This window comes from Neofelis nebulosa, chromosome 3, assembly GCF_028018385.1.
Source record: "Neofelis nebulosa isolate mNeoNeb1 chromosome 3, mNeoNeb1.pri, whole genome shotgun sequence".
In the NCBI taxonomy this organism is placed as follows: Eukaryota; Metazoa; Chordata; class Mammalia; order Carnivora; family Felidae; genus Neofelis; species Neofelis nebulosa.
This window is the reverse complement of record NC_080784.1, coordinates 36,347,085-36,365,655: the sequence shown is the minus strand read 5'-3', so window position 1 is coordinate 36,365,655 and position 18,571 is coordinate 36,347,085. Positions and strand designations below refer to the sequence as shown.

At 36.6% G+C, this 18,571-nt stretch overlaps 1 protein-coding gene across 6 annotated transcripts in view; it reads left to right on the top strand.

The window, feature by feature from the left end:
- Window positions 1–18,571, top strand: part of PPP3CC (protein phosphatase 3 catalytic subunit gamma) — a 99,835-nt gene that overhangs the window by 49,510 nt on the left and 31,754 nt on the right. For all 6 annotated transcript variants that reach the window (XM_058720361.1, XM_058720363.1, XM_058720365.1 and 3 more), the window contains 3 exons: window positions 3,460–3,571; window positions 15,825–15,970; window positions 17,385–17,524. In XM_058720361.1, coding sequence (XP_058576344.1) covers window positions 3,460–3,571; window positions 15,825–15,970; window positions 17,385–17,524 — 398 coding nt within the window. The remainder of the gene's footprint in view (window positions 1–3,459; window positions 3,572–15,824; window positions 15,971–17,384; window positions 17,525–18,571) is intronic.

The following is an 18,571-nucleotide window of genomic DNA, read 5'->3' as shown; positions in this document are numbered from 1 at the left end:
TGCAGCTCTTCTGCCCCATGGGTCCTGTCCCCATGCTTTAATAAAATCACCTTTTTGCACCAAAGACGTCCTCAAGAATTTCTTGGCTGTTGGCTCCAGACCACCCCACCATCACCCCAAAACTTCATCAATATGTATACTTCATTATTAGTATATATGATTGCTCTTCATTATTTGCAGATTCCGTTTTTGCATACATGCCTCCCTGCTAAAATTTATTTGTAGTCCCCAAATCAATACATATAGTGATTTTGAGGTTCTAGTCCCTTTCATCAGGAGCTAGGAAATACATATAAGCATACTAAGCTGCACATATACCCACATTTTTATCTGTTTCTTTATCTATCTGTATATACCCTTAGAAAAGTGAGTTTTGATTTCAGTTCAAATTCACAAGATTCAGCCTAACCTTACCTCTTTCCTACTCTCATGATTTATAATATATTCACTTGTCTGTTCAATTCTAGTATACTCACAAAGTAGGTATATAGCAGCCAAATCATGCTTTGAAAACAGATTCACTAACTAGAGATACAGTATTTGTGTATGTTTCTTTGTGTCTTTACCTTGCAGTATGCAGTCAAAATGCTGTTTTCCAAAGTTACTTGGGTTCTTTTTTCCCCATACCCTCCTTTGTTGCTTTGTTTTTTGTTTATAATACAATAGGTTTATTACTTGTTTGCATTCTATTTTGGGTTTCTTTCACATGCTGGTTGATTACCTGTTTTGCGGAGGCACATGTAGAACATTACTGTTGTTGTAGAAAATCAAAGCTATCCAAAAAGGTATGCTTTGAGAAGTGTTGTACCCTGCTCATCCCCCTTAAAGTGTTCTCAGTGCTCCCTTCTTTCCACCCCTTTCCTCTGTGCCCTTTGTAGGTAACTGATATCTCTAGTTTCTGATTTATACTTCCTGTATTTCTTCTGCACAAATGAGTAAATACATGTGGATCTCTTATATCCTTTCTTTATTACAGAAACAGTAGCATACTTTTTTGTACTTTGCTTTTTTTCACTTCACAGTATATTTTGGAAATTGCTCCAAATCTATTTATAGAGATCTCTCTCTCTTTCTTTTCTTTCTTTTTTCTCTCTTTCTTTCTTTCTTTCTTTCTTTCTTTCTTTCTTTCTTTCTTTCTTTCTTTCTTTCTTTTCTTTCTTTCTCTTTCTTTCTTTCTTTCTTTCTTTCTTTCTTTCTTTCTTTCTCTCTCTCTCTCTCTCTCTCTCTTTCTTTCTTTCTTTCTTTCTTTCTTTCTTTCTTTCTTTCTTTCTTTCAGCTTCATGGTACTTTATTGTGTTTGCTCAGCCTTACATCCTATGTATAGTTATTTAGTTTGTTTCTAAAATTTTGCTATTATAAGCAACACTGCAACTTTGTGCATATGTATTTTCTTATTGTTGGAAGTGTATCTTTAGGGTATGCTTCTAGAAGTGGTCAAAAGTTAAATGAATATGTTGTTTTATCAGTTTTCGCCATATTTTTTTTTACTGTGCAAATTATTTTTATTTGTAGATAGTCAAATTTATCCGTTTTTTGCCTCTGGTTTTTCGTCATTAGTACACTTTCTCTTAGCCAAAAGGCCGAGAAGCATTTGGTTTTTTGTCATTAGTGATAAAGTTTTCCCCTACACTAAAGGATAAAGAACTCAGCACTTTTTCTTCCAGAGCTTGTATGACTTCATTTTGATATATTTGTTTTTTGATACATTTATCTCCCTTATCCATTTGTCATTCATTATGTATTATGTGAGAAATATAGATCTATTTTTTTTTTTAAATGCCACCAGTTGTCCCAGAGGCATTTTTTGAGAAGTCCATCATTACCCCCTGTGACTTAGGATGCTACTTTTATTATATACCAATATTGTATGTACTTGGATTAATTTCTGGACTGTTTTATTCCACTGGTATATTTATTTCTATATGTGCCAGTACTACTGTTTTGTTTTGTTTTGTTTTTTTAAGATTTAAAAAAAATGTTTATTTATTTTAGGGGCACGGGGGTGGCTCACTTGGTTGAGCGTCTGACTCTTGATTTCGGCTCAGGTCAAGATACTAGGGTCGTGGGATCGAGCTCTGCTGTGGGCTCTGTGCTGAGCATGGAGCCTGCTTGGGATTTTCTCTCTCTCCCTCAGCCCCTCTCCCCAACTCGTGTTCTCTCTCTCTCTCTCTCTCTCTCTCTCAAATAAATAAAATGAAAAAAATTTTTTTTAAATCTTTAGTTTTGAGAGAGAGAAACAAGCAGGAGAGGGGGAGGGGCAGAGAGAAAGAGGGAGGGAAGATCTGAAGTCCGGTCCATAATGACAATAGAGAGCCAGATGCTGGGGCCCAAACTCAGGAACTGAACCTCGAGATCATGACCTGAGCCGAAATCAGATGCTCAACCAACTGAGCCACGCAGGTGCTCCCAATTATAGAAGCTTTACAGTATCTTTTAATATCCAGTAGGGCTAGGCCCCTCTCCCCATTATATTTCTCTTTTTCAGTGTTTTTTGTTTTTGTTTTTTGTTTTTTCCTGGCTGTTCGTGCATGTTTATTTTTCCACAGAAATTTTATTATCAACTTATCTAACTCCATAAAATAACTTGTTGGTATTGGAATTGCAGTGGTTTTATAAATTAGGAAGAACTGATGCTGAATCATCCTATCCAACAAGGAATGTTTTTTCATTTGTTCTTGCCTACTTTTGTGTCTTCCAGGAGATTTTTAAATTTTTCTTGGTATTAGTTTTGCACATTTCTTACTAAATTTATTCCTGTGTGTTTAGTCTTTTTTGCTGGTATTGCAAATGGAGTTTTCTCCACCATGTGTCCCATTTATTGTTTGTGGATATTAATTTTATATCCTGCCTTATTACTGAATTCTTTTATTTTTTGAATTAGTTTAATCATTGATTTTTCTGGAGTTTTTCAGGTATACTATAATATCATCTTCAAATAGAGTTGTTTTATTTTTTTCTTTACCCATTCTTAAGCTTTTAATTGATTTCTCTTGTCTAATTCAATTAGCCAATACCTCTAATATAGTGTTGAATAGTAGCAGAGATAGTGGATATCCTTGTCTAGTTCCTTATTTAGTGGAAATTTCTCTGGCGTTTCCTCATTAAATAAAATACAGATTTTAAGATATATGTATATATATATTTATATATGGGGATATATATATATATTTATTTATTTATATGGGGGTGGATTTGTCACACAGCTCTAGATACTTGGAAAAACCGTGGAAATAGAAATTAAGGAAAGGTGTCTATGAAGTCTACTCTATGCTCTGTTGGAGTCTAGGGCAACAGCTTGTTCCTTTCAAAAAGCTGGAAGGTTTCATGTTTCAGTTTGGGAATGACAATTAGATATGCCATTACAACAAGTCATTTAAGTCATTTGAATTCACGTAAATTGTCTTTGTGCGTTGTCATGGTCACAAATAAAAATTTATCCTTATGTTTGTCTTTTTATAGTGTGTGCTGTTTTTGTGGAGTTTAAAGATTAATCATCCCAAAACAGTGTTTCTGCTTCGAGGAAATCATGAGTGCAGGCATCTTACAGAATATTTCACCTTCAAACAGGAATGTAAGTATGATCACTTTTCCAGAACCTTTTTGTTTGTTTGTTTTAAGTAAACTCTACCCCTCACAGGCTTGAACTCACAACTGTGAGATCGAAAATCCCATGTTCTACCGACTGAGCTAGCCAGGCGCCCCATAACATTTTTAGTTACCCTTTTGTCAGTCCCAAAATGAATCGCACAGAAACCAAATAAAGAAACTAATGGAACCCAAATGGTTTCTGTTGTTTATTTTCTGATAAGAACCAAGATTCTACCTTTTAAGACATGTATTTTGAAAATATCTTTTGTGGTTTCTCCCTATTATGTAATGTAATACATTTGGGATATTTGGAAAACATAGAAAAGTCCAAAGAAGATAAAAGTTGTCCACAGTCACGCCACTTAAAAATAATAACTATTATCTCACTATTTGAGATATAGTCTTCTTTTCTGCATATATAAAAACCTATCATGAAATAGTTGAAATACATATGTATCTATACATATTTTCAAAAAAATTAGACTATTAAATGTACTGTTTAATAAATTGTTCTTTACATTTTATATAATAACTTTTTCTAAATTTTTTTTTTTTTTAAGTTTATTTATTTTTGAGACAGAGAGAGACAGAGCATGAACGGGGGAGGGGCAGAGAGAGAGGGAGACACAGAATCGGAAGCAGGCTCCAGGCTCTGAGCCATCAGCCCAGAGCCCGACGCGGGGCTCGAACCCACGGACCGTGAGATCGTGACCTGAGCTGAAGTCGGACGCTTAACTGACTGAGCCACCCAGGCGCCCCTATAATAACTTTTTCTAATTAAATCATTAAGTACCATTAAATATCTTTGAACATGATTTTAAAATGTTATTATAATATTTTTAAAGTATTTCATCTTATTAATGCACTATCATATATGTAGCCAATTTAGTAACAGCTGTATGACATTTCTGTTGTTTCCAACTATAAATCATACTGTACTAGTAAAAAAAGCTTATTATTAAGGTAGAATTTTTTTGAAAGGCAAACCATTGCTAAACCATTTGAAAAAAAAAAAAACAAAAAAACTGGCACATTTCTTTGACCAGCACTCACAGTTGACTCTTAACATTCAGTGTGATGGTAACTAAATTGGGCTTGAGAGAACTTGCCCCAGGGCATTTGTGCTTATTGTTTCTTGTCTTCCCAGATAGCTATCTGTTTATATATAAGACCTACATCCTTACTTCATTCTTGTCATCTCCTCAGAGACTTTCTTCCCTGGTTCCTTTTTCTAAGTTAAAGATCTCATCATTTTACTCTCATACCTTGTCTTTTTTTTAATGGTATCCATCAACGCCTGAAATTTATATATATATATTTTTATATAAAATTTATATTCAAGGGGCATCTCGGTGGCTTAGTTGGTTAAGTGTCTGACTTCAGCTCAGGTCATGATCTTGTGGTTCACGAGTTCGAGCCCTACGTTGAGCTAGGTGCTGACAGCTCAGAGCCTGGAGCCTGCTTCGGATTCTGTGTCTCCCTCTCTCTCTATCCCTCCCTCTCTTGCACTCTGTCTCTCTGTCTCTCTCTCTCTCTCTGTCTCTCTCTCTCTCTCAAAAATGAATAATCATTTAAAACTTTTTTATTTAGTATTCTTTAAAAAAATTAAATTTATATTTAAAAAATATATTTATTTGTTTGTTGTTTTTCTATCCTGCCGTAAGTTAAATTCCATGATGACATGTTTTATCCACTGTTATTTTTCCAGAATAGTATCTAATAACTCATTGGAGATGTTTAAAAATAGTGGTTGTGGGGCGCCTGGGTGGCTCAGTTGGTTGGCGTCCGACTTCGGCTCAGGTTACGATCTCGCGGTCCGTGAGTTTGAGCCCCGCATCGGGCTCTGGGCTGATGGCTCAGAGCCTGGAGCCTGCTTCCGATTCTGTGTCTCCCTCTCTCTCTGCCCCTCCCCCGTTCATGCTCTGTCTCTCTCTGTCTCAAAAATAAATAAAAAAACGTTAAAAAAATAAATAAATAAAAATAAAAATAGTGGTTGAATTAATTTGTTAAATGAATGATCATCTAGGATTTGTATCTTAGCACAAATTCTCAGAAGAGAATTACTAAGTCAGAGAGCATGAACATTTTAAAAGACTTTTTGATACATACTCTAAATAGCCCTCCAAAAAGATTATATATCAGTTTATATTTTAATGAAGTTTTATATTTTTATATAAGGTGAAAAGAAAATACTGAAATAAAAACCACAAAATTTTACCTTTTCTCATTCCTAAAATTTAGTATATTCTGTATAAAATAAGGAAGCTGAACTAAATTCTTGGATATTGTCTGGCTCTAAAATCTGCTTCTTTCCTCAAATAATAATAAATATATACAAATGTTTTAATGTCATGTAACTGATGGTTTGATCAGATTTCACTTTGTGTCCTATTCCAATGATTATCTTGGAGGAATCTATTATAAAATATTTAAAGTTTTATTCCCCCCAAAATATTCAAAGTTGAAAAAAACTGATCCTGGGTGACTCACTCGGTTAAATGAGCGACTCTTGATTTCAGCTCAGGTCATGATCTCATAGTTCATGCGTTTGAGCCCCACATCAGACTCCACTCAGTCGCTGTGCAGAGTCTGCTTGGCATTCTCTTTCTCTCTCCCTCTCTGCCCCTCCTGTGTACTCTCTCTCTCTCTCTCTCAAAATAAATAAATAAACTTAAAAAAAAAAAACTTTTAAATTTGTTTTCTGAGACTCAAGAGTTTATCCAATCCTTGGCCCCAAAATCCCTTTAATTAATACAACTTGGTAGTGTTTCATATGCTCATATTAACTCTTGTTACCATAGCTTCCTACACTGAAGTTGACAGTTGTAATGATGGCCTTTCTCCTAGTAGATCCTGAAAGGAAAGGTCATTCTTATTACAAAAAAGTTTAGAGAATGAACACTTAAAAAAAAAAATTCCTCTGACAGAACAGTCAGCTACAAGTGGGCTTTTGCCCTACAGATCATTCCAGCCCTTGGGACTTATTAGAATAAACAGTTCAAATCAGTAGGTAATAACCAGGAAATTTTTTTTTAAAGTTAGATCTCTTGGTGAATGTTTAAATTGCTATAAAGTATTTGAACAGCAGTTTTGGAGTTTCTGTAAAAATTTTTGACCCAGCAATTTGGCTTCTAGGAATTTATCATGCAGATTATATAGGTGTTTTGTTTTTGGTTTTGGTTTTTTTTGGATTGTATAGGTTTTTTAATGCTATATAACAAATTACCACAAATTTAGCTGTTTATTTATTTTTAAAGTTTATTTTGAGAGAGAGAGCATGGGGGAGGAGCAGAGAGAGGGAGAGAGAGAGAGAGAGAGAGAGAGAGAGAGAGAGAATATCCCAAGCAGGCTCCACACTGTCAGTGCAGGGCCTGATGTGGGGCTTGAACCTTAAACTGTGAGATCATGACCTGAGCCACAGCCAAAAGTCAGATGCTTAACCGACTGAGCCACCCAGGCGCCCCAGGCTTATTTATTTTTAATTTTTTTTTTTTTTTAACGTTTATTTATTTTTGAGACAGAGAGAGACAGAGCATGAACGGGGGAGGGGCAGAGAGAGAGGGACACACAGAATCGGAAGCAGGCTCCAGGCTCTGAGCCATCAGCCCAGAGCCCGACGCGGGGCTCGAACTCACGGACCGTGAGATCATGACCTGAGCCTAAGTCGGACGCTTAACCGACTGAGCCACCCAGGCGCCCCAAGCTTATTTATTTTTAAATATTTATTTTGAGAGAGAGAGAGAGAGAGCGCGCATGCATACACACATATGCATGTGAGTGGGGGAGGGACAGAGAGAGAGGGAGACAGAGAATCCTAAGCAGGCTTGGTACTGTCAGCACAGAGCCAGATGTGGGCTTGATCTCACTGACTGTGAGATCATGACCTGAGCGGAAACCAAGAGTTGGACGCTTAGCCAACTGAGCCACCCAGGCGCCCTTGAGAGAGAGAGAATTTGAATATCAGTAAGGGACTGCTTAAATAAGTGATAATATGTTTTAAAAAATGGAATACTAGGCAGCTATTGAAAGATCACCATGGGCCTAGATGTGCTCCTTTGTAAATTAAAAATACATAATGTGTAGGGGCATACACACACAGACACACACACACACACACACACAAACACACACACACACACACGAGGAATATATATATATAGAGAGAGCAGAAGAAATTGATAGCAGTGATTATCTGTGGGGAGTTGAGTCAGCAGGACTTGTATTTTTGATTTTGTATCTTCCTGTGGTGCTGCTGGAGTTGTGCTTCATCACCACCATGTACTACTACTGTAATAAACTTTTAAACTGGTAACTTAAAATCCACCTGGATGGGTGCCAAGCATTTAAGAGGCTTTTTAAAGACCCCAGATAATTGTCCTGCATGCAGCAGTTTAGCACACCTGCTCCAGAGGTTTGGAAAATATCTACTATTTTTCATTTGAGAACCACTTCACCAAATAGTTGAAAAATTGCAACTATTTTGTATTATTTTTCTAAGCCAAATATGGGGATATTACTCATTACACTTCTCTTTCTTTACCTGGGAAAATTAAATAATGCATATCAAGCAGTTGACAAAGGCCCTAGAATGATTAGTATTTAGCAATAGATAAGTAATAAGAAAGCTCCCTCAGGATGCCTCTGTTCTGAATTAAGGTTTAGGGTTTTTTAGGCAACATTTTATCCAGTTCTTCCTCTGTTTTATCAGAATTCTTTTTTTGACTAGTATAAATTGGTTCAGACTATTTTTAGAAGCTGGAACAATAGGTTTGGGAAACATTTTAAGTGTTCTCATTTTTTACAGAATTTCTTATCTTCGGTTTTTATTTGCTTTTCACATGCTTTAAACCAGGTTTCTTTTCTTCTCTTATCTACAGACATACTCCTGTTTCATTCTAATGCTACATCTGAAATGTGAATAAATCTTGGAACAAATACACGAATATAATTTCAAATTTTGTTCTTATAAGCAAGGAGCATGTGTACTGCTTTGCATGGATATTTTCAGTGATAAGCTGATCTCTCGTAAAGGGCCACCATGGCTTTTAGAATTAGCACCTTATAATTACTGCTAAGTGATGCTTAGTTCCAGATTGTGCAGCTATAGTCGTGAGAGTATTTCTAAGGGAGTTAGAATATTTTGTAAGGGAGGAGTTGTTTTTTCCTTACATCAATTCTTTAAAAAAAATTTTTTTTTGTTTATTTATTTTTGAGAGAGAGAGACAGAGTGCAAGTGGGAGAGGGGCAGAGAGAAAGGGAGACACAGAATCCGAAGCAGGCTCCAGGCTCCAAGCTTTCAGCACAGAGCCCAACATGGGGCTTGAACTCACGAACCACGAGATCATGACCTGAGCTGTAGTCGAATGCTTAACCGACTGAGCCTCCCAGGTGCCACTCTTACATCAATTTTTGAATTGCTTTATATTGCAGGGGTCTTTAAATATTCCTCTCAGGGTACCTGGGTGGCTCAGTCAGTTGGGTGACTGACTTTTGATTTTACCTCAGTTCCTGGGATCGAGCCCCACATGGGGCTATGTGCTGGCAGCGTGGAGCTTGCTTGGGATTCTTTTCTCTCTCCCTGCCCTTCTCCCACTTGTGCTCTCTCTTAAAATAAATAAATATTTACAAAAAATAGGGGTGCCTTGGTGGCTTAGTCAGTTAAGTGTCTGACTCTTGATTTTGGCTCAAGTCATGACCTTGGGGTTAGTGAGTTCAAGCACAGCATTAGGCTCTGCGCTGACAGTGTGAGCCTGCTTGGGACTCTCTCTACCTCTCTCTCTTCCCCTCTCCCACTTGTGCTGTCCCTCAAAAATTAAATAAACATTAAAAAGAAAACCGTATTGTTATGACAGTTTATATTTTGGACAAGTTTTTTCTTTTTTAATAAACAAATATTGTTTGTCGTTAATTACAGTATTATTTATAGTAGTAAGAGATAGGTGTGGTTAGATTGTGGTATATCCTTAAAGTGAAATTCTCTGTAGATATAAAAGAAATAATTACAAAGCTCTCCGTATAAAGATGTTCTCCAAAATATTTTAAGTACAAAAAGTGAGTGCAAAGCAGTGTACATATGCTTCCATTTATGTAAAAAGCAAAAGGATGTTGAAAAGAGAGTAAATGTACACATCTTGTGTGTTTGCATACAGTATCTTTGTAAAGACACCCAGAAAACTAGTAACACTAGTTGCCTTCAGGGAGTGGGTAGGAGGAGTAGGAGTATGAGACACCATATAATCTTTTGTGACTTTTGCTTTTGAACCATGTAAATGTAATTTTTTTTTTTAAATAATGAAAGCAAATGAAAATGAAGACAAGTGTATAATCAGTGGCTAGACCAGGTCATGGTTTCTTACAAATAGTGCTGACTCTCAAAATTACTTCTTTTTAAATTTTTTTAAGATTTTATTTTTTTAAGTGGGGCTCGAACTCACAACCCTGAGATAAAGAGTCACATGCTCCACCAACTGAGCCAGCCAGGAGCCCCTCAAAATCACTTTAGAGAATATTGTTGAAATTTTGTTTTGTGAATGTTATATTATTGATACTAGTTAGAACTTGTATCATCTGTGTGATCCCTGTGACTGAGGTGCATTTTTCCTTTATTATAGAAATGATTGTTTTATGAGATGTAGCTTAAAATTTGTCATGAAAATAAAACACTGAGTCAACTAATTTAATGTTTGGGAATTACGTATTTGGCTATTTAAATTCTCCTAGTAGATATTTCATTTCAGATAATGATTGGGAGGAGTATCACATGGTATTAAGAGCATAAGTAGGTTCAATTTCCAGTCCTGCCACTTACTAGCTTGCAACTTTGGGCAAGTAGGCCCAGTTCCTTCAGTTTTTTAAGGACGATACTAATAGCACTCGTTTCATAGGGTTTCTGTGAAGATAAAATAATTTTATTAGTTAACACTTACATAGTATCTGCTGTGTGCCAGACATTATCAAAGCATTTTACATATATGAATTCATTTAATCTTCACAGCAGTCTTGTAACATAGATATGTATTGTTATTATGCCCATTTATAGATGAGGAAATCAAAGCACAAGGCATGAAGTAATTTGTGCTGAGTACCACAGCTAGTAAGCCAAGGTTCAGATCAGGGCAGTCAGGTTCCAAACTCCATTTTCTTGACCACCATGCTGTGTAGAACACATAGCTCCCTGATGGCACAGATGAATTGTGAGCCTTCAACAAATTTCAATAATAAAGGTAATGTAATAATAAATGTTACTATGAAAGTTGTATATTCATTGGAGAAAATACAGATAAACGAAGTAAACAAAATATATAGATATCATCTTCAGTCTAACCCCTCAGAAAACAAATATGTTGGTATTTATATACCTATTCATATACTTTAAGAAAATAACATTTTGGGGCACTTGGGTGGCTCAGTCTGACTTTGGCTCAAATCATGATCTCGTGGGTTTGTGTGTTTGAGCCCCGCATTGGGCTCTGTGCTGACAGCCTAGAGCCTGCTTCAGATTCTGTGTCTCCCCTTCTCTCTGCCCTTCCCTGCTGCTTGTGTGCACGCTCTCAGAAAAAAAAATGAATAAACTTAAAAAAAGTTTTTTTAAAGAAAATAGCATCTTGTAAACTATTTTGGTCATGTGTTAATACAGCATTAACTCCTTTTTGCTTAATTTGATTCATCATCTCCTGGGTTTTTGAAAAAATTTTATCAAATTTTTTAATTTTAATTTCAGTATAGTTAACATGTAGCATTATCTTAGTTTCATGTGTACAATATAGTGATTCAACAATTCTATACATTACTCAGTACTCATCATAAGTGTACTCTTTTTTAAAATTTTTTTAATGTTTGTTTATTTTTGAGAGAGGGAGAGAGAGACAGAGCCCGAGTCGGGGAGGGGCAGAGACACAGGGAGACACAGAATCTGAAGCAGGCTCCAGGCTCTGAGCTATCAACACACAGCCCTACGTGGGGTTTAAACCTATTTGCCATGAGATCATAACCTGAGCAGAAGTCAGACATCCAACCAACTGAGCCACCAGGAGTCCTGATAAGTCATAATCCCTTTATCTGTTTCACCCATCCCCCTATCTACCTCCCCTCTGGAAACCGTCAGTTTGTTCTTTATAGTTAAGAGTCAGTTTCTTGGTTTGTTTTTCTCTCTGTCTCTCTCTCTTTTTTCTTTTTTTTCTTAAATTCCATATAAATGAAATCATATATTTCTTTCTCTGACTGACTTATTTTACTTAGCATTATACTCTCTAGCTCCATCCATGTCATTGCAAATGGCAAGATTTCCTTATTTTTATGGCTGAATAATATTCCTCTGTGTGTGTGTGTGTGTGTGTGTGTGTGTGTGTGTGTGTGTGTGTGTATTACATCTTTATCCATCTGTTAATGGACACTTGGGCTGCTTCCATAGTTTGGCTATTGTAAATAATGCTGCAGTAAATGTAAGAGTGAATATATCCTTTCAAATTAGTGTTTCTGTATTCTTTGGGTAAATACCCAGTGGTGCGAAAACTGGATCATGGAGTAGTTCAATTTTTAATTTTTTGAAGACCCTCCATATTGTGTTCCACAGTGGCTGCACCAGTTTGCATTTCCACCACCAGTGCACAAAGGTTACTTTTTCTTCACATCCTCACCAACACTTGTTTCTTGTGTAACCTCCTGTTTTAATGTACAAAATGGAGTTAAGATACTGTATTGCTTGCCATCTTTCTCTAGATTTGGTATTCTTTTGGAAGTAAGCTAAGGAATTCTTTTGAGGCATTCATAGAGGTTTCTCCAAAGAAGACCTACATACAGCCAACAGACACATGAAAGATGCTCAATATCGCTAATCATCAGGGAAATGCAAATCAAAACCACAATGAGCTATATCACCTCACACTAGTCAGAATGGCTAGTATCAAAAAGACAAGAAATAGCACGTGTTGGCAAAGGTGGGGAGATAAGGGAACCCTTGGATTCTGTTGATGGGAGTGTAAATCGGTGCAGCCAGTATGGAAAACACTATGGAGTTTCCTTAAAAAATTAAAAATAAAAGTATCATACGATCCAATAATTCTATCACTTAGATACTTACCCAAGGAAAACACAAACACTAATTTGAAAGATAAATGCAGGGGCGCCTGGGTGGCTCGGTCAGTTAAGCGTCCGACTTCGGCTCAGGTCATGATCTCACGGTCTGTGAGTTCGAGCCCCGCGTCGGGCTCTGTGCTGACAGCTAAGAGCCTGGAGCCTGTTTCAGATTCTGTGTCTCCCTCTCTCTCTGCCCCTCCCCTCTTCACGCTCTGTCTCTCTGTCTCAAAAATAAAAATAAACGTTAAAAAAAAATTAAAAAAAACAAAAAAGAAAGATAAATGCACCCCTATGTTTATTGTAGCATTATTTACAGTAGTCAAGATATGGAAGCAACACAAGTGTCCCTTGATAGATAAATATATAAAGAAGACAGACAGACAGACAGACAGACACACACACACACACACACACACACACAGGAATATTACTCAGCCGTAAAAAAAAGAATGAAATCTTGCCATTTGTTACAACATAGATGGACTTAGAGGATATTATATTAAGTGAAATGAATCAGAGAATCAGACAGAGAAAGACAAATACCATGATTTCACTTATATGTGGAATCTGAAAAACAAAACAGAAACAAACAGACTCATTACATAGAACAAATCTGTAGCCAGAGGGGAAACAAATGGGAGAATGGACCAAATGGGTTAAGGTGATTAAGAGATACAAACTTCCAGTTAGGAAATAAATAAGTCACAAGGATGAAAAGTATAGCATAGAGCATATAGTCAATAATATTGTAATAACTATATGATGAAGATGACAACTACTCTTATCATGGTGAACATTGCATAATGTGTAGAATTGTTGAATCACCCTGTTGTACATCGGAAACTAATATGACATTGCATGTCAGCTGTACTTCAATTTAAAAAAATCCCTGCCTATATGCAAGCTTAAGACTCTTACAGAGGAATTTCTTTTCTTTTCTTTTCTTTTTTTTTAAGTTTATTTATTTTGAGAGAGAGAGAGCACACGTGCTCGCAGGAGTAAGGGGAGGGTCAGAGAGAAGAGAGGGAGAAGCTCAAGCAGGCTCCGTGCTGTCACCGCAGAGGCCAGTGCGGGGCTTGATCCCACAAACTGCGAGATCATGACCGGAGCTGAAATCAAGAGTCAGTCACTCAACTGACTGAGCCACGCAGGCTCCCCCTTACAAGGGAATTTCTTATTGACATTGACAACAGAGGGAACTCTGGCTACAAGGATTTTCAGGAGAAAAAGTCAATCACTGGCCACAAATGAAAGGATTTTTTGTTTGATTTTTTTTCTTACGTAGACTTTATGGCCAATATGAATCTACTTTCATAATAGCCAAAATTTAATAGTGTTCAAATAAAAAGAATATAAGGATGTAATTATAAGGAGATGTAAAGATGCCTAAGATCTGGCTCCTATTAACTTGGTTGTCATAATAGAGTTAGCATATGTTGTGAAATAGATGATCTGAACTGCTGTCATGGTAATAGAGAATGCTCTGAAAGTTTTTAAAGGAACCCACAAACTCCCTCAAATCTTGACAATAAAGAGAAAATCTTCACATTCAAGGATAGAAAGCTTTATAACCTCAGATATGGTCTCTTGGTTTATACCTTCCCTTTAAGAATGTCTCTCCAGACATGTCTGTCAACCATGCATTGTACTCTGGCCCAAATTTAGACCATTACCCTTCACTTTATTCTCCCATGGCTTGCCACAACCAGGCGCTGATACTTAAATACAAGAAGGAAATACACAAATAATTATCAACTGCATAATCTTAACTCGCTTGCTGTAGCTTTGTAGCTCTAGGTCCTGTAGGCTCTGTTTCATCTTCACAGAATCTTGGAAGAGAAGGAGCTCAGTTCTGTAGGGCTGCCTGCCTGCATGATCTTTGGCCTTCTTTACCAACATGCCCTTCCAAGCATGACTTGACTCTGAAATCCAAGGCCAAAGAAGAAGAAAATACTCCCTTTCTTTTTAAACTAAAGCCATCTTTCAGTTTCTCACCTGTTAGTTCATGATGGATTCTTTCTGGATAATTGTGGAGACCGTACCCTCTGCTCACTGGATTATTTCCTTGTTCTTTAGCCCCAACATGACAACCACATCAAAATACAATTCATTAAGATGAGCATTTTTACATAAAATAGAATCAGGACAAAATTTACTTAAAGACTTTAAAAATCATGAGCAAAGATTATTGATATTTTATTGATTACTCTTTTTTTTTTAATTTAATGTTTATTTTTGAGAGAGAAAGAGACAGAACATGAGTGGGAGAGGGGCAGAAAGAGAATGGAGACACAGAATCCAAAGCAGGCTCCAGGCTCTGAGCTGTCAGCACAGAACCCGATGCTGGGCTCGAACTTGGGAATGGCGAGATCATGACCTAGGCCAGTGTCGCAGACACCCAATCAACTGAGCCACCCAGGCTCCCCTGTTATTGATTACTCTTAAAACATCAGTTTCCACTTGCATGTCTTCAGTACCCCCAAGGAGTCTTTTTAGACCCAACAAAATATTCAGGCTTACAGGACTGCCAGGGGCCATACTGGCATTCATCTACTTAGGAGGATACAGTCCAGGAAGGGGCAGGGCTAGGCATCCCTTTTCAGTGGAGTAGTCCTCATAGGAGTGGGTATAGCAGTCCAAAGGTTTTCTGCCTTTCACTTCTTCCTTCCCCATCCCCCTCCAAGTCACAGCTCAGGTGCAGGAAAACAACATCCACATTGTGCAGATCAGGGAGCCACCATGGGTTAGAAGCCTCATATAGTACAACTGCTAATATCTCCCATAGAAGCTTTATTGGTATAGATTCCAGGGTCCCCTAGGGACATACCTTGAGTCATCCCACTCAGAAGTTCAAAGCTATAGCTTCCCACCAGGTAATTGAGTGATTTTTACCGTAAGCAATGTTGCCTAGTAACACACCTGACATTCACCTTATCAGGTTTCCAGGGCAAAAGAGATAGAAAGTTAATCCAAGGTCACACTTGTCTTTAAGGAGATTTTTTTTACCTTTTATCCACAACTTCTCAAGAGTATTTTTATAAAGATGACTGTGATTTCAAATTTGCCTGAAATAAATGGCTTTGAAGTAGCTTCATAATTTTCTGTCCTATAATGGTAAATTTTAGCTTTTCTTCCTTTGACTGTTTTTCCTTTTTTGATAGGTCGAATCAAATATTCTGAACAGGTGTATGATGCGTGTATGGAGACATTTGACTGTCTTCCTCTTGCTGCCCTCTTAAACCAGCAGTTTCTGTGTGTACATGGAGGGATGTCACCTGAAATTACTAGTTTAGATGACATTAGGAAAGTAAGTAATCTTTCATTAGTCTCATGGAGTATATATATCTTTAGTTCAGTTTTTTTGGTTTTTTGTTTTTTTGCAGTCAGCTAATATGCCTCCGTCTGAAAATTTTTAAATACTGATAATCAAAAGTAAGAAACTGGAAATCACCTACAATCTCATTATTGGGAGATAACTACTGATAATATTTTGCTATCCCAGAAAATTTCTGTAAATTTTAATGAATCTGTACTTTTACCAAGTAGAAACATAACATATTTTGGGTACAGTCCTGAGACTTTAAATAAATTGTGTAGCAATACGAAAGGAAGGAAATCAGGATTCTAATCCCTGTCCTGTAGTCAATTGTGCAATCTTGACCAAATCCCTTAAGTCTTAGTCACATTTTCTTCTCTGGGAAATAAGGAAGTTAGAATGGATGGTCTGAGGACTTCCAGCTCTGAAATTTGTCGACATTGACATTTTAAATGATAGAGTTTAAGTTGCTATACTTGCGTGAGTTGGTGATTATTATTTTCAGGACTTCAAAAAAAGATGATCAATCTTTTTTCACTTCTGTTGTTCTACATTACCATCTTCTTTTCTCTACCTTTGTATTCTTTTACCTGTCTATGTAAGTACTGAAAGTAAAGATTTTTCTGTTTATAAAACTTTTCTCTGAATTAAAGTCACTTTACTCAGGGTAAGAGTGTGTGCCTACATCTCTGCTGCCTTATCATCTTTAAAATAACCAGAATTTCTCTTTTACATTGTAAGTCTTGAGTTTCGCAATTCTGAACCAACTGTATTAAAAAAAACACTCTCCTTTCACTTAGTAGAAGTCCTCAGCTATTTTAGTTACTCATTCTGTCTTGGTTTTTATGCTGCTAACCAAAGCAGCAGTGACTAAAGGCTTTAAATTGATAACTTGCATTGAAATGCCTCCACTGCATAGAATGGAAAGGATGAAAGTCCTTTACAAAATAAAACTAGAAATCTCCATTAGGATGAGGTAAAAAATGAACAGAACCATTGTAAAACCTTTGCTCCTCTGATGATAACCTTAGCTTACCTAGGCAGTTGAAATGAAGACTTTCCATAGCCTTTCTCAATAATAGTATATCTCTATAGTGGTTGATTTCACATTCGAATTAAATGACTACTGCTTTTAATATTAGGATGTAAAGCAGTCCTTTTCTTAGATGACAGAGATATTTATAAAAATTTATTTCAAGAAAATAATAAAAATTGTATATCCAAATTTGTTAAGTGTTTGTATTCTTCCTAAAGGAACGGTTCTTTAAGGTGCTTGCTGCTTTTTCCCCTAATACATTCTTGTGGGTGGGAGGTTTTTGGCTTTTGGGTTTTTGATGCATACCAGTTTCCAAAAGGTCTTTTGCTTTCATGATTTTTCTTCTTTTGGCTCTTGTGTGTCTTCTAGTTAGACAGGTTTAAAGAACCTCCAGCCTTTGGGCCAGTGTGTGACCTGCTTTGGTCTGATCCCTCAGAGGATTATGGCAGTGAAAAGACCTTGGAGCACTATACCCACAACACTGTCCGAGGGTGCTCTTATTTTTACAGGTAAGCTAATCCTCAAAGTTATAAAATTAAGAAAGGCAATTGCAATATGTTTCATCAAATTATTTTTAAGTATTTTATATCTTTAATTTGTATAGTATCGGACCTTCTGTTTAATTTTTTAATTAACAGAAGGCAGAAAACTCTTGTTTGTTTTGTGTTTTATATCTTAATTGGCATTATGCCCTCATATATGAATACCCTCATGATACTTAAGTATAATATACTGAACATGATTGAACAGAGTATCTTGCAGTGCTTAAATGTTATTTTCAGACTCTAGATAATCTTGATTATTTGTTCCCAAACATCATTGATAAGCTTTTTTAAAAATAAGGGTTTGTTGACTCTTCCCCCAGAGATTCTGATTGAGTAGGTCTGAGACAGGAAAATCCTGTTATTTTTTAAAAGGTCTCCAACTTTTGGAACCACTGCTATAGGCAAAGATATAAAAAGAACAGGACATTGTGAACTAAGCCCAGGACATTTCCTGGAAGTTGGCTGTTGTCTTAAATCTCACATGAGCTTTTATTGTGTTCTGCCGTTCAAAAATAGGGAGGTAGAGGGAGGTTTGAAGTCTAAATATTTTTAGTTCCAATATTTTACTGTGACAAGTGATGCATAAATGTAGTCCCCTAAAAAATCTGTTAATTGCCTAAGATAATATATTCATGAAGTGAAATCCACATACAAAAAGTAAAGAACTTCAAAATTGCCATAGTTTTAACATTTTTCTAAGCAACCTTGTTTTATTCCTTTTTGAATCGTTTAAGTTTTACTTCTCTTGGGGCACGTGGGTGGCTCAGTTGGTTAAGTGTCCAACTTCAGCTCAGGTCATGATCTCGTGGTTCATGAGTTTGAGCCCCACATCGGGCTCTGTGCTCCCAGCTCAGAGCCTGGAGCCTGCTTCAGATTCTGTATCTCCGTCTCTCTCTGCCCCTCCACAACTCGTGCTCTGTCTCTCTGTCTCTGTCTCTGTCTCTCTCTCAAATATAAACATTAAAAAAATTTTTTTTTACTTCTCTTTACATTGCTTAAAATAAAGAGCAT